Genomic DNA, 16771 nt, shown 5'->3' on the forward strand with positions numbered 1-16771 from the left:
TACAACTTGTCTAAGTCCTGTCATCAACTGATTTCAGAAAGTGTATGGCTGTGGATTGACTGCATTGTTTGAATGGAATGTTGGGATATTGGCAGTTCATTTGAAAAAATGTATGGAATAATTTCTCTTAAAACTGGTTGGCTAGCTAGCTAACAAACATACAATGCAGATAAATTCTTCAAATTCATGATTTTACAGAATACATTATCACACAATATATTATCACAACCATGGTTTGTGGTCAACCACAAACCATGGTTGACCAACTCCCTGATCAATATGGCTGACCTTTATCCCATCATAAGAAGGTTCATGTCCATTCCAGTTTTCTAAATTCTAATTCTATGGTCTTACCAACCCCGGTGCCCACCTAAATATCAGTCAAATTTACAGTTTCCCTAGCAACTAGCCTGTCTAAACAAGAAGGTATAAATAAACAAAAAACTCAAGATATTATCAACAACAACAACCAGGAAATAGTCAACAATATCCTGTTTACTCCCTGTAGAAGAGGTCCCTCTTTATTCAGGATCTAGTCTAAAGAACACATCTCAAGTAGAGAGAGACAGATATTACATTAGACACGGTAACGCTTGGATAAAGGCCTACAATAGATTTACATATCCACATTACATGATAGATCAACTCAGGATGAATTAGGCAGGGATCAATACACACACGTGAGGTCAGATAAAAACGAGGAAGAGCTAAATACGTACAAAGGTGAAGTCAGGTCAAAGGGGGAGAGAGGATAGAGAGAGATTACGACACAGCAGGGTTTGGATAATTAAGCAATAAGGCCTGAGGGGGTGTGGGATATGGTCAATCTACCACAGTTAAGGGCTGTTCTTATGCACAACACAATGCGGAGTGCCTGGATACAGCCCTTAGCCGTGGTATATTGACCATATACCACAAACCCTGAGGTGCCTTAATGCTATTATAAACTGGTTACCAATTAGAACAGTAAAAATAAATGTTTCTTCATACCCATAGTATACTGTCTGATATACCACAGCTTTCAGATAAGCAGCATTCAGGGCTCAAACCACCCAGTTAATAATTGGCTTTATAAACTGGGTGGTTCGAGCCCTGAATGCTGATTGTCTGACAGCCGTGGTATATCAGGCCGTATAAAATGGGTATGACAAAACATTCTTATTCTTTAGCTCCACTCTGCTAAAAGCACACATTGCACATTGTGCATTATTTTCCAGAGAACGCATAGCCCCTCGTTGATTATCTCTTACAAGATATCTCTACATCGCAGCATGATTTAGAGTAACAGGTAAGCCACAGGAGGAGTCAGGTACTAATGAGATCAATACACCTGAGGTCGAGGACTTGCTGTATATTTACAGAGGGGAAGTCAGGTAAAAGGAGGACAGGACACACACATTGGGTTGCCATATTGAATGTTCCTGGAATTTTGCAACCCTACGATCGCATAGTGTAAACAGGACTGTAAAACCACACTGCTGTAATTCAGCTTTTACAGCCTCCACTAAGCCCATCAGATCAAAGTCTGGACAAAAGGCTAAGTAGATGCTCAAGCGGACATCTGTGTGTGCGTGCGTGGACGCCTGTGTGTGTGTGTGTGTCTTATCCGGAATTTGACTATATGTGGCAGGGCAAGAAGCTTAATAGATTGGTTGAGAAGAAACCCCAATCAACATGACAAACAGGCTGTTCATCTGACATAAACGGAATGTGGATTAGAAAGGCTCAGGGAGTCAAAATGGAGAGTATGAACACAATGCCTCATCCAGCCTCACACTGTTATGCCCAACTTGGTTGGGAAACATGGGCGTACCTCGACATTTCATATAGATCCTGCAGATGTGTCAATTGGAGATTTGCACAAAATGTCCTCAAGTCAAAAGACCCACATTGATTGTTCAACCTGACTCACTCTGCCAATGTGGAATCACAGTAGGGGAAATTAAAGTAAGAATATAGTCTATACCTACAACTAAAATAATGCTTTTTCCATACTCATACAGTATGCATATACATATTTTGTACCTGGTTAGACAATTTAGGAAAGGATAAAGTATGTGTATAAAATGCATTATTTTATATAGTATGTGTGTACTGTCTATTTCTCCATAACTATAGCACACAAACACAACAACAAAATAATCAACCTCCCAATGGGTTTTCATTCACAGTTTATTGATTACAGAATACAAACTACCCTAAAAACATTACACAAATACATATCAATCTTTTATATTTGGAATTAAAAGACAAAAAATACAGTCTAAAATGCATTGTATTTTTGCTCTAAGAATTTCCTAAAGAAAATCCCAATATTGCAACTGAAATCCACCTCTTTGGCTCTTTTTAAAAATGGCTCCTAACCAGTCTGGTTCACATGAGAGTAGCCTAGCCTGCTTTCCTGTTTTGACCATAGGCCAGAACATTCATTCTCTCTGAGGCCAGCTCAGGGACAAGTTCCTTAAACAAGATGACTAGTTCCACTTAACATGTTGGTCTGTTCTCATACCTGGTTATGTGGAAAACACCAAAACGACATATGGGACACGTCTCAAATAACCCCCCAGTCATAATGGTTGAGGCAAAGAATTAGGAATTAGAATACTTTCATAATTTAATAGGATCTTTATAAGGTTCCATGGAAGGGTATGGGCACAGACAGGACACACATCGACCTAGACTGACAAACACAGCTTTAGAGTGTCATTGCTCTTTGGGGTTTGACACCCGGCTTGCTTTTTGGGTCAGCTGCATTTGTAAAAAGCGCTGTATGAATCCAAATTTGACTGAATGAGTGGTTGGTTGATTGGTTGATTGGTTGATGCACTTTCATAAAATTAGGACATGACAGCTAACTTCCCTATGCTACTGAACTACAGTCACATCAAACAGACAGAAAAATACACTTTTTACCTCAGAATGAGGAAATGGTATTCTAGTACTCTATTTCCTATTTTAGGAGTTCTAGCTCTCAGAGAGTAACGTTTGTGGCAAGACAGCATTTTAGTCAGACCACTCAAACACTGTGACAAGTTTGTCCTTAAGGACCGCCAGACAGAGAAAGAGAGAGAGAGAGCTTTGTGGTTCTATAATTCAGTTACTGAAATAGCATCAATCCAATGACCAAATTATACATGCAAAACGCCTTCAACGCACCTTGTTTTCATGCAGTAACAAGCAGGAGGAAGACAAACAGTCTATAAGAAAATCCATTTAAGATACAGTAAGTGATAGGTTTGTCCTAGTTCCTAGTCCCACCCTGCCATCCACAACCATTACTCCCTGTCTGCAGCCCTACACTAATTCAAACAGTATATCAACCACAGACTGTGACTATGTTACAATGGACACTCTGAACCTCTCAGACAACACCATCTAACCTCCATCTCCCTCCCCCATCTTCTCGCTGTCACTGTCTCTCTCTTTCCACTCCTTTTTCCACCCACCCCTCTCCAATCCTTCCCCTTCCCCTTCCCCTCCAATCCTCCCCCTTCTCCTCCAATCCTCCCCCTTCTCCTCAGACTTTCCACTTGTTCCTATGACGTCAGAGAAGTCATGGCCCTCCTCTGCCCACTTCCTTTTATGTTAGTGTTATCTGGGATCCTTGGGATGTCCCTACCCTTTACATTTATTTAATTAGGTAAGTCAGTTAAGAACAAATTCTTATTTTCAATGACTGCCTAGGAACAGTGGGTTAACAGCCTTGTTCAGGGGCAGAGCGACAGATTTTTACCTTGTCATCTCAGGGATTCGATCTTGCAACCTTTCGGTTACTGGTCCAACGTCCTAACCACTAGGCTACCTGCCGCCCCAACTTTAACCCAAGGAGGGGTCGTAGGTCAGTGAGGGCTGGAGTTGAGAAGAGCCAATTACTATTCTCCATCAGCTGGGCTTATAGAGGGGGTTAGGAGGATTGGGGTCAGCGCACAGAGAGAAAGGAACTTGAAACAACTCTAACCCCAACCCTAACCACACCCCAACCCACCTGCAAGCATGTCTGTATTGTTTTAAGTGGCTTGGTACTCCTTTCATCTCTACTGATCTAAAAACAACACAGGACGGATGTAGGAAAACATGTCAAATGCCCTTCACAGACACCTGTGTTCATCAGTCAACTTCCTACATATCATTTATTTTTATTTAACCTTAATTTAACTTGGCAAGTCAGTTAAGAACAAATTCTTATTTACATTGACGCCCTACCTCGGCCAAACACTCCCTAACAACTGTGCGTCGCCCTATGGGACTCCCGATCTCGGCCGGTTGTGATACAGCCTAGAATCAAACCAGGGTCTGTAGTGATGCCTCTTGCACTGAGATGCAGTGCCTTAGACCGCTGCGCCACTCGGAAGCCCAAAAAGCTTTATCAAACAGATAAAGGAGAGGAACTCCGTGTGCAGAAACATAGATCAATACCTTTCCTCAAATCCAACTAGGCATACTTCAGTGCAAAACAATTTGAGGGAACGTTACCCTCTCAGGGCTGTTGTATGTGTCACATGTGAACTTATTGTAAGCCTGCTCTGAATGTATGACAGTCCTCTGTTTTTACATCTGACAAGTGTTATCTCAATGACACCTCCTGATTTGAATAAAGGTTAAAAACAGATAATTGTATCATTGTTTCAGACTGGATAGGTTTAGGACACTCCGCTCCCAGAACAAACCTCTGATGTTTGTGTACAGAATCAACGCTGACAGGGAATGTGTAGTACATATGATTACCTGCAGGTGGTGCTGATGTGTGGTGACTAGGGTCAGTTTTATGAGCAGTTTTAGTGGGATGTAAAGAGTAGGAGATCCAAATCTCCCTCCCTAATATGGAGAAGAGAGCTTCAGCTGAGCCCTGACTGGTGACACAGAGGGAGACAGGGGGCTGGGGGATAGAATAAACACCACAAGATCCCAAGTAGAAGAACAAAGGTTTCGCTATACACTCTAAGGTCAGTTTTGTGCTTTCCCCCTAATGGTTACGATGAGGATTTAACAAAGGTAAGCTGATTCTAGACCTGATTCTACCCAGAGCTATTTCCAACAACAGCACCAACAATACGACATGAGCCCCCCTGATCATTCAATCAATGTACTCCATAAGCAAGTGACAGCTGTACAGAATGACAAACAGACACATGTTGATACATAATAAAACAAAGCTGGAACACAGGTGAGCCGCCACAGTACATTTTCACTGGTCACTTTGCATAGCAATTGTGTTTTTAAAAGATGCCTAAAGGCTTCTTCAAAATATAGGCCGCTGCCTACATACACTGTACAGTATTTACAAAAGTATGTGGACACCCCGTCAAATTAGTGGATTCGGCTATTTCAGCCAAACCTGTTGCTGACAGGAGCACACAGCCATGTAATCTCCATAGACAAACATTGGCAGTAGAATGACCTTACTGAAGAGCTCAGTGACTTTCAACGTGGAACCGTCATAGGATGCCACCTTTCCAACAAGTCAGTTCATCAAATTTCTGCCCTGCTAGAGCTGCCCCGGTCAACTGTAAGTGCTGTTATTGTGAAGTGGAAACGTCTAGGAGCAACAACGGCTCAGCCACCATGTGGTAGGCCACACAAGCTCACAGAACAGGAGCGCCGAGTGCTGAAGCGCATAGAGCGCAAAAATGGTCTGTCCTTGGTTGCAACACTCACTACTGAGCTCCAAACTGCCTCTGGAAGTACAAGAACTGTTCGTCGGGAGCTTCATGAAATGGTTTCCATGGCCGAGCAGCCAAACACAAACCTAAGATCACCATGTGCAATGCCAAGCGTTGGCTGGAGTGGTGTAAAGCTCGCCGCCATTGGACTCTTGAGCAGTATTCTCTGGGTGATGAATCACGCTTCACCGTCTGGCAGTCAGACGGACGAATCTGGGTTTAATGAATGCCAGGAGAACGCTACCTTCCTGAATGGATAGCGCCAACTGTAAAGTTTAGTGGATGAGGAAGGAATAATGGTCTGGGGCTGTTTTTCATGGTTTGGGCCGCTTAGTTCCAGTGAAGGGAAATCTTAATGCTACAGTATACAATAACATTCTAGACGATTATGTGTATCCAGCTTTGTTGCAACAGCTTGGGGAAGGCCCCCATGCACAAAGCGAGGTCCATACAGAAATGTCTTGTTGAGATCGCCATGGAATACCTTGACTGGCCTGCACAGAGCCCTGACCTCAACCCCATCGAACACCTTTGGGATGAATTGGAATGGGGACTGCGAGCCAGGCCTAATCGCCCAACATCAGTGCCCGACCTCCCTAATGCTCTTGTGGCTGAATGGAAGCAAGTCCCTGTCAGAAATGTTACAACATCTAGTAGAAAGACTTCCCAGAAGAGTGGAGGCTGTTATAGCAGCAAAGAGGGACCAAATCCATATTAATGCCCATGATTTTGGAATGAGATGTTCAACGAGCAGGTGTCCACATACTTTTGGTGATGTAGTCTATGTAAAGACCAAACTTTTTATGAAAGATCAGTCTTTAATCTTATAAATGTACAAATATTACACCGGTTGTAGAAAATATATAAGTGCTCTTACATATAACCCCTATTGGGCCCGCTCAGATCTACTCTCATCCAATGGGAAGAGAGATACAGGTTTAGGGAGGAAGTGATCCTCTTCAGTGCAATAAGACCACAGGTCATTCATCGACATAGGTATAGTGTCTTTGTGTGCGTGTGTGTGCGTGTGCGTGTGCGTGTGCGTGTGCGTGTGCGTGTGCGTGTGCGCGTGTGTGTGTGTGTGTGTGTGTGTGTGTGTGTGTGTGTGTGTGTGTGTGTGAGTGTATGTGTGTCTACTCTCTATATCTCTGTATGCATCCATGCTCAATCGACCACATTCACATGGTGATGATGATTATTATGGTTGCTATGGGCGTCTACCTTCATCTCATGATGCAAGCCCCACAGTCTCTCGGTAACCCCACCCTGCCCCACCCCCATGCCGACCCCTCTCCCTGACTCTACCCCTACCCCCAGCTGGCAGCACACCTTGACATGCGTGGCCAGGTTCTTTTGGGTACTGAATGCCTTGGCACAGGCTGGGCAAGAGTGGCCTCTCTCTCTGGAGTGTACGGAGGAGAGGTGTCTGTGTAGATCAGTACGGTCTCTGAACTGTTTCAGACAGTAGGTGCACTGCATCAGCTTCCTCTTGAAGTGGATGGTCTTCTCATGCCGGTCTGCATTGGACTTGAGCGTGAAGGTGGCTGGACACTGGGAGCAGAGGTACCGTGGTGGAAAATGCTCGGCCACCGGGAGGCAATAGAGAGACTGGGAATGAATGGGGCCCTGAGAGTAGGCTTGAGCCTGGTTGTGGTGGTGGTCGGATAAGAGGCCTTGCGGGTCAGGCCAGTCCAGGGAGAGGGCCGTGAGAGACAGGGTGTGGCGGTGTTCGTGCTCCCTGAGATGCTCCAGACTGCTGAACAGCCGTTTGCACAGGGAGCAGGCCAGCTCCTGTGGCCAAGCAGGCCCCGACAAGGTCCCTCTCCCCCTACCTTCTGACACGTCCACCCTGAACACACCATGCTTCCCTTCAGCCATCTGATCCCCCTCCATGGGAGATGGACCACACTCCAGAACTGAGAGAGAGGAGCAGAAGAAGGAGAGAGGGAGAAGGAGGAGGGGAGAATGAGAGATATAGGGGGAAGAGAGGAAGGGCAGGAGGGAAAAGAGGAGGAGAGAGAGTAAAGAAAGAGTGTGGGAAGGAAAGAGAATGAGAGATAAAGAGGTGAGAACCACCCCCACTTATGCAGTGTATCAGAAAAATCGTTCCTACCTATACTGAGACAGTGGTGAAATATTGTCTAAGGAATTTATAATGTATATGCTATCTAAAATTAACCCATTCTAGGCACCATACTTACCTGTGTTGTATCCCTGCTTAGAATCCTCTTCATCCTGCAACACAGGATGCACAGTTAACACACACAAACACCCTGGCTTTAATGTAATGTATGGAAGAATATTCTTTGGGCATGCAGGCGAGGTAAGGCAAGCTGTGAACACACTCACACAGAAAGAGAGATATATACACACACACAACATTCACACACACACACACACACACACACACACACACACACACACACACACACACACACACACACACACACACACACACACACACACACACACACACACACACACACACACACACACACACACACACACACACACACACACGACATTCACAAATAGTTGACAAAACAAAAGGCACATAAAGAAGACAAAGTGTTAAAGAGAGAAAAAGTCAAAAAGCAAAAAAATGGTTCATGGATTAATAACTCAAATAAACTCAAATGATCTAAGGGCTGTAGTGTGTGGTCTGATCTAAGGGCTGTAGTGTGTGGTCTGATCTAAGGGCTGTAGTGTGTGGTCTGATCTAAGGGCTGTAGTGTGTGGTCTGATCTAAGGGCTGTAGTGTGTGGTCTGATCTAAGGGCTGTAGTGTGTGGTCTGATCTAAGGGCTGTAGTGTGTGGTCTGATCTAAGGGCTGTAGTGTGTGGTCTGATCTAAGGGCTGTAGTGTGTGGTCTGATCTGAGGGCTGTAGTGTGTGGTCTGATCTGAGGGCTGTAGTGTGTGGTCTGATCTGAGGGCTGTAGTGTGTGGTCTGATCTAAGGGCTGTAGTGTGTGGTCTGATCTAAGGGCTGTAGTGTGTGGTCTGATCTGTGGGCTGTAGTGTGTGGTCTGATCTGAGGGCTGTAGTGTGTGGTCTGATCTAAGGGCTGTAGTGTGTGGTCTGACCTAAGGGCTGTGGTGTGTGGTCTGATCTAAGGGCTGTAGTGTGTGATCTGATCTAAGGGCTGTAGTGTGTGGTCTGATCTAAGGGCTGTAGTGTGTGGTCTGATCTAAGGGCTGTAGTGTGTGGTCTGATCTAAGGGCTGTAGTGTGTGGTCTGATCTAAGGGCTGAAGTGTGTGGTCTGATCTAAGGGCTGTAGTGTGTGGTCTGATCTAAGGGCTGTAGTGTGTGGTCTGATCTAAGGGCTGTAGTGTGTGGTCTGATCTAAGGGCTGTAGTGTGTGGTCTGATCTAAGGGCTGTAGTGTGTGGTCTGATCTAAGGGCTGTAGTGTGTGGTCTGATCTAAGGGCTGTAGTGTGTGGTCTGATCTAAGGGCTGTAGTGTGTGGTCTGATCTAAGGGCTGTAGTGTGTGGTCTGATCTAAGGGCTGTAGTATGTGGTCTGATCTAAGGGCTGTAGTGTGTGGTCTGATCTAAGGGCTGTAGTGTGTGGTCTGATCTGAGGGATGTAGTGTGTGGTCTGATCTAAGGGCTGTAGTGTGTGGTCTGATCTAAGGGCTGTAGTGTGTGGTCTGATCTAAGGGCTGTAGTGTGTGGTCTGATCTGAGGGCTGTAGTGTGTGGTCTGATCTAAGGGCTGTAGTGTGTGGTCTGATCTAAGGGCTGTAGTGTGTGGTCTGATCTAAGGGCTGTAGTGTGTGGTCTGATCTAAGGGCTGTAGTGTGTGGTCTGATCTAAGGGCTGTAGTGTGTGGTCTGATCTAAGGGCTGTAGTGTGTGGTCTGATCTAAGGGCTGTAGTGTGTGGTCTGATCTAAGGGCTGTAGTGTGTGGTCTGATCTAAGGGCTGTAGTGTGTGGTCTGATCTGAGGGCTGTAGTGTGTGGTCTGATCTGAGGGCTGTAGTGTGTGGTCTGATCTAAGGGCTGTAGTGTGTGGTCTGATCTAAGGGCTGTAGTGTGTGGTCTGATCTGTGGGCTGTAGTGTGTGGTCTGATCTGAGGGCTGTAGTGTGTGGTCTGATCTAAGGGCTGTAGTGTGTGGTCTGACCTAAGGGCTGTGGTGTGTGGTCTGATCTAAGGGCTGTATTGTGTGGTCTGATCTAAGGGCTGTAGTGTGTGATCTGATCTAAGGGCTGTAGTGTGTGGTCTGATCTAAGGGCTGTAGTGTGTGGTCTGATCTAAGGGCTGTAGTGTGTGGTCTGATCTAAGGGCTGTAGTGTGTGGTCTGATCTAAGGGCTGAAGTGTGTGGTCTGATCTAAGGGCTGTAGTGTGTGGTCTGATCTAAGGGCTGTAGTGTGTGGTCTGATCTAAGGGCTGTAGTGTGTGGTCTGATCTAAGGGCTGTAGTGTGTGGTCTGATCTAAGGGCTGTAGTGTGTGGTCTGATCTAAGGGCTGTAGTGTGTGGTCTGATCTAAGGGCTGTAGTGTGTGGTCTGATCTAAGGGCTGTAGTATGTGGTCTGATCTAAGGGCTGTAGTGTGTGGTCTGATCTAAGGGCTGTAGTGTGTGGTCTGATCTGAGGGATGTAGTGTGTGGTCTGATCTAAGGGCTGTAGTGTGTGGTCTGATCTAAGGGCTGTAGTGTGTGGTCTGATCTAAGGGCTGTAGTGTGTGGTCTGATCTGAGGGCTGTAGTGTGTGGTCTGATCTAAGGGCTGTAGTGTGTGGTCTGATCTAAGGGCTGTAGTGTGTGGTCTGATCTAAGGGCTGTAGTGTGTGGTCTGATCTAAGGGCTGTAGTGTGTGGTCTGATCTAAGGGCTGTAGTGTGTGGTCTGATCTAAGGGCTGTAGTGTGTGGTCTGATCTAAGGGCTGTAGTGTGTGGTCTGATCTAAGGGCTGTAGTGTGTGGTCTGATCTAAGGGCTGTAGTGTGTGGTCTGATCTGAGGGCTGTAGTGTGTGGTCTGATCTGAGGGCTGTAGTGTGTGGTCTGATCTAAGGGCTGTAGTGTGTGGTCTGATCTAAGGGCTGTAGTGTGTGGTCTGATCTGTGGGCTGTAGTGTGTGGTCTGATCTGAGGGCTGTAGTGTGTGGTCTGATCTAAGGGCTGTAGTGTGTGGTCTGACCTAAGGGCTGTGGTGTGTGGTCTGATCTAAGGGCTGTATTGTGTGGTCTGATCTAAGGGCTGTAGTGTGTGATCTGATCTAAGGGCTGTAGTGTGTGGTCTGATCTAAGGGCTGTAGTGTGTGGTCTGATCTAAGGGCTGTAGTGTGTGGTCTGATCTAAGGGCTGTAGTGTGTGGTCTGATCTAAGGGCTGAAGTGTGTGGTCTGATCTAAGGGCTGTAGTGTGTGGTCTGATCTAAGGGCTGTAGTGTGTGGTCTGATCTAAGGGCTGTAGTGTGTGGTCTGATCTAAGGGCTGTAGTGTGTGGTCTGATCTAAGGGCTGTAGTGTGTGGTCTGATCTAAGGGCTGTAGTGTGTGGTCTGATCTAAGGGCTGTAGTGTGTGGTCTGATCTAAGGGCTGTAGTGTGTGGTCTGATCTAAGGGCTGTAGTGTGTGGTCTGATCTAAGGGCTGTAGTGTGTGGTCTGATCTAAGGGCTGTAGTGTGTGGTCTGATCTAAGGGCTGTAGTGTGTGGTCTGATCTGAGGGATGTAGTGTGTGGTCTGATCTAAGGGCTGTAGTGTGTGGTCTGATCTAAGGGCTGTAGTGTGTGGTCTGATCTAAGGGCTGTAGTGTGTGGTCTGATCTGAGGGCTGTAGTGTGTGGTCTGATCTAAGGGCTGTAGTGTGTGGTCTGATCTAAGGGCTGTAGTGTGTGGTCTGATCTAAGGGCTGTAGTGTGTGGTCTGATCTAAGGGCTGTAGTGTGTGGTCTGATCTAAGGGCTGTAGTGTGTGGTCTGATGTAAGGGCTGTAGTGTGTGGTCTGATCTAAGGGCTGTAGTGTGTGGTCTGATCTAAGGGCTGTGGTGTGTGGTCGGATCTAAGGGCTGTAGTGTGTGATCTGATCTAAGGGCTGTAGTGTGTGGTCTGATCTGAGGGCTGTAGTGTGTGGTCTGATCTAAGGGCTGTAGTGTGTGGTCTGATCTAAGGGCTTGTAGTGTGTGATCTGATCTAAGGGCTGTAGTGTGTGGTCTGATCTAAGGGCTTTAGTGTGTGGTTTGATCTAAGGGCTGTAGTGTGTGGTCTGATCTAAGGGCTGTAGTGTGTGGTCTGATCTAAGGGCTGTGGTGTGTGGTCTGATCTAAGGGCTGTAGTGTGTGTGATCTGATCTAAGGGCTGTGGTGTGTGGTCTGATCTAAGGGCTGTAGTGTGTGGTCTGATCTAAGGGCTGTAGTGTGTGATCTGATCTAAGGGCTGTAGTGTGTGGTCTGATCTAAGGGCTGTAGTGTGCGGTCAGTGTGGTCTGATCTAAGGGCTGTAGTGTGTGGTCTGATCTAAGGGCTGTAGTGTGTGGTCTAATCTAAGGGCTGTAGTGTGTGGTCTGGTCTAAGGGCTGTAGTGTGTGGTCTGATCTAAGGGCTGTAGTGTGTGGTCTGATCTGAGGGCTGTAGTCTGTGGTCTGATCTGAGGGCTGTAGTGTGTGGTCTGATCTGAGGGCTGTAGTGTGTGGTCTGATCTAAGGGCTGTAGTCTGTGGTCTGATCTGAGGGCTTTAGTCTGTGTTCTGATCTGAGGGCTGTAGTCTGTGGTCTGATCTGAGGGCTGTAGTCTGTGGTCTGATCTGAGGGCTGTAGCCTGTGGTCTGATCTGAGGGCTGTAGTGTGTGGTCTGATCTGAGGGCTGTAGTCTGTGGTCTGATCTTAGGGCTGTAGTGTGTGGTCTGATCTGAGGGCTGTAGTCTGTGGTCTGATCTTAGGGCTGTAGTGTGTGGTCTGTGTGGAATTGCAACACAATCACCCTTTACTCTTTTTACCGTAACGTAACAGGTGGAGGGAGAGAGAGAAATGAGGATAAAGAGAGAGAAATGGAGAGCGAGAGAACGAGAGAGACATAGAAATTGACGGTGGGGGGGGGGGGGGACGGTGGTGACGGCGAAGACAATAGGGTATTCAATATTTATTCCTATCTCTGGATTCGTATCTCTGGATTCGTATCTCTGGATGGGGGTTACAGATTAACTTTTGTTTGTTCAACGACCCCTCCCTATGGGTGTGTGTGTTCATCCCCAAACTAAAGCCTACCCCTCCTACACTATCCATCCCTCCCTCCTTGAAGAACAGAACAACATGGTCTGGGCAAACAGATGGCTTGTCCACAGAGATAAAGAGGCTTGTAGGGAGGGAAGTCCACTGAAACCAATTGCTGCTCCAACACACACACATGCACACACATGCACACGCACGCACGCACGCATAGCGATATTGATTCTATTCAGTCCGGAAACCTTTCTGTTATGTAAAGCATCTATAGGACCACATTGTTTCACCAGACCCCTAACATTACATCTATTATCACTGCTAACTACTTCCCATCAACTCTGAACTAGATGTATGCAATCTAGGTTCTAGATGTAGTCTATGGGCTTTTGTTAAGATGTTGTGCATAGGAAAAATCATAGAATTGAAAGGTAATAATATCATGAAAAAACACCCAGAGGAAAGGAACAAAACCACACAGCCAAGGTTAGACAGACAGGTTGGATAGACAGGTTGGGCAGACAGGTTGGACAGACAGGTTGGATAGAAAGGTTGGATAGACAGGTTGGACAGACAGGTTGGACAGACAGGTTGGACAGAGAGGTTGGACAGACAGGTTAGACAGACAAATAGATATCACTGGTAATAACACAGGTAACAAGAACAGGTAACACAACAGATTCCACACAGTCAGCTAGAATAGGGTGAACAAAGACACACAACACTTGAGGGGCTATGGAGGGAGATATGACCCCCAGGGGTATACAACCCCCTACCAACCCCACCCCTACTGCCAGGGTATAAAACAGAAGGAGTAGGATGAAGTTGCCCCTGGACACTGATTTCAAGTCAGGTTTACATTCCTCCTCCTTATTATTAAGGTTATAATCTAGTGAGGATAAACTGATCCTAGATCAGTGTCTTAAGGGCCAACTTCCACCCGGGGTGAACATGGATGTTTCTGCTTACCTCTGGTGGGGGCTCATGGGGCTCGGGACCCTCAGGATTTTCTTCTACATTCATAGCCAGCTCCTCTGAGTGTGAGTGGAGTGCTGCGAGGGGTCCCCCAGCCCGCAATCCAAGGGCCATCAGGGGCCCGGCCTCAGAGGGCTGCAGGGGGAGTGTGGGCGGACGGAGGAAGGATGGCGGGGGTGGTGGAAGAGGAGGTGGGAGGAGAAGTGGAAGAGGAGAGGAAGAGGAGAAGGAAGCAGCCCCTTGTTTGCTATCAAATGTGGCCCCTGTTGTGGCCCCTGGTCGGATTGTTGTACTTCGGAGGTGCTGCTGCTGGTGGTGGAGGCCTGAGGAGCACATGAAACGAGGCTCACCCACCCACTCAGGACAAACTGCAACCATCTGTCTGCGTCCACACAACAGCAGCACAGAGAGAGAGGGGGCAAGGGGGCACACTGAGACAGCTGCAGCGCCACGGCTAACCCGGCGCAGATAAAAGGAGAGGAGAGGAGGAGGAAAGAATAAAAAGACTTGCTCTCCTCTCCTCTGCCAGCCAGGAGGAAAGGTTTAGGAGCTGGTACTCTCTTTTCTCTCTCTTTTTTCGTTCATCCTCTCCTTCTCCTTCCACCCACGTGCACGCAGAGAGGACGGACGTGTGTGTGCGTGTGTGATGTTTGAGAAGACGAATGAGGATCTTGTGTTGTCGAATATAAAATACTGAATTAGAGCAGCTGTCTATGAGAGCATCCATTTTAGAGAGAGAACCGTAGTGAAGGTGGGCCTAATCAGGAAAACACCCTGCTCCCTCAACTAGCTCTCACAGTCTCACATCAGAATTAGACGTTCATCCATGTTTATCAAACGGACAATTTTTAAGTTGTTCCAAACATAACGTTTCAAAGCGTTTAAAGTTAACTTTAGGCATTATCTCCACATTTTTAAGGTTAGGGTTAAGGTTAGGCATTATCTCCACATTTTTAAGGTTAGGGTTAAGGTTAGGCATTAACTCCAAAACCTTAAGGTAAGGCATTAACTCTGAATGGTTAAGGTAATGGTTAAGGTTTGGGATAAATCTCAAAAACAACTATCTATCGCTGGATTTGAACATGCAAACTTTGGCACCAGAGGCAGATGCTTACCCATCCGCCATCCATGTCCACAACACCCTAGCAAAACCAAAACCTACTTGAAGTTAACAGCGCTCACGTTTAATACTGACTTGTATCACGGGTTACACTGCCATTCAGCATATGAGAGTGTAGCAGACAACTGATTAACACATTGGACATGTATTGTTGAATCCTTAAAATACCATATCACTCACCCACACATTCACACATATACTGTAGGTGTATCCAAGGTAACACTTCCATAGAGATCCTGTTGCAATGTAAAGGAAAGTGTGTGTGTGTGTGTGTGTGTGTGTGTGTGTGTGTGTGTGTGTGTGTGTGTGTGTGTGTGTGTGTGTGTGTGTGTGTGTGTGTGTGTGTGTGTGTGTGTGTGTGTGTGTGTGTGTGTGTGTGTGTGTGTGTGTGTGTGTGTGTGTGTGTGTTTTTACACCAGAAATAATTTCTTATGCGTACCTTCATGTGTGTGTCAAATATTACTGTTCTCAGATTCTTTATTCATAGACTTTAGGTGTATTAAATGTGCTTTTCTTTCAAAACTCTATATCCAGTGTTTAGCTAGAATGGAATGTACGTATCCTGTATATTTGACTGTGATACGTGATTGGCTCACCTAGCTATCTTCAGATGAATGAACTGTAAATCACTCTGGATAAGAGCATCTGCTAAATGACTAAATGTAGATGTTTTACATACAGATCTCATATTACTTGATTCATAAAAAAAAAAGATATATTTATGTCACAAATGTATCATTTGTACAGTACTTTATTAAAAATGTACTTACTTGTTATATTTGACTGTGTAAAACCTAGCAGTACTACCTATTTCTCTGACCGTGAGGTGGATATATAGAGTTAAAAAATATATATATATTTGTCTCTCTGTAATGAAACCATCAAGTGATAGATTTGAAACAAATACATGTCATGATTAGATAGTGAAAAAGCACACCAATCTCTTTCATAATTTCTTTAAACAATAAAAATCTAATTTACCAACATTTCTGAAAATGGATATATAGAGTTTTGGAAAGAAACTCCATATGGTGTTTGTTTATAAATGTGTTGCTGTGTGTGTGTGTGTGTGTGTGTGTGTGTGTGTGTGTGTGTGTGTGTGTGTGTGTGTGTGTGTGTGTGTGTGTGTGTGTGTGTGTGTGTGTGTGTGTGTGTGTGTGTGTGTGTGTGTGTGTGTGTGTGTGTAGGCAGTTTTTCAGGGAATGTCTCTAGAGTTATGCAGTGGGTTAGATATCCCTTCCCCTCTTCTCCTCTCCTCGGCGGACACAATCACAAAACCATGAGGCTCCACCATGGACGGATTCCTGGAATGTTCAACTGCCGCTCCCTCCGCTCCCACTTACTGTAGACACTCACACATACACACACTCTCCATTTCCGCCCTACCCCAGGCATTGTCAGTAGGGGAGGAGAAAAGTGGGGTGAAATTGTAGGAGGAAGGATGGGAGAGCGAGAAGCGAGAGAGCAAGAGAGCAAGAGAGCGAGAGAGCGAGAGACAGAGAGAGAGACAGAGAGAGAGACAGAGAGAGAGAGAGAGAGAGAGAGAGAGAGAGAGAGAGAGAGAGAGAGAGAGAGAGACAGAGAGAGAGAAAGAGACAGAGAGAGAGACAGAGAGAGCAAGAGCGAGAGAGACAGAGTGAGCGAGAGACAGAGAGAGAGAGCGAGAGAGAGAGCAATACCCGAGAGAGAGAGAGCAACAGAGAGAGAGAGCAAGACCGAGAGAGAGAGAGAGAGAGAGAGAGAGAGAGGAAGACCGAGAGAGAGAGAGAGAGAGCAAGACCTGAGAGAGAGAGAGAGAGAGAGAGAGAGAGAGAGAGAGAGAGAGAGAGAGAGAGAGAGAGAGAGAGAGAGAGAGAGAGAGACAGA

General features: G+C 46.1%; 1 protein-coding gene across 3 annotated transcripts in view; it reads right to left on the reverse strand.

The window, feature by feature from the left end:
* LOC129861470 (zinc finger and BTB domain-containing protein 46-like) overlaps positions 1 to 16771 on the reverse strand; it is a 99735-nt gene that overhangs the window by 10191 nt on the left and 72773 nt on the right. The window contains exon 4 of one of the 3 annotated variants that reach the window (XM_055932848.1): positions 11203 to 14108. The exons of the other annotated variants lie outside the window; for them this stretch is intronic. Coding sequence (XP_055788823.1) covers positions 13720 to 14108 — 389 coding nt within the window. The 3' untranslated portion in view covers positions 11203 to 13719. Of the gene's footprint in view, positions 1 to 11202; positions 14109 to 16771 lie in introns of those variants that run through there. 3 annotated transcript variants of the gene reach the window in all.

Source organism: Salvelinus fontinalis, chromosome 8, assembly GCF_029448725.1.
Source record: "Salvelinus fontinalis isolate EN_2023a chromosome 8, ASM2944872v1, whole genome shotgun sequence".
Classification (NCBI taxonomy): Eukaryota; Metazoa; Chordata; class Actinopteri; order Salmoniformes; family Salmonidae; genus Salvelinus; species Salvelinus fontinalis.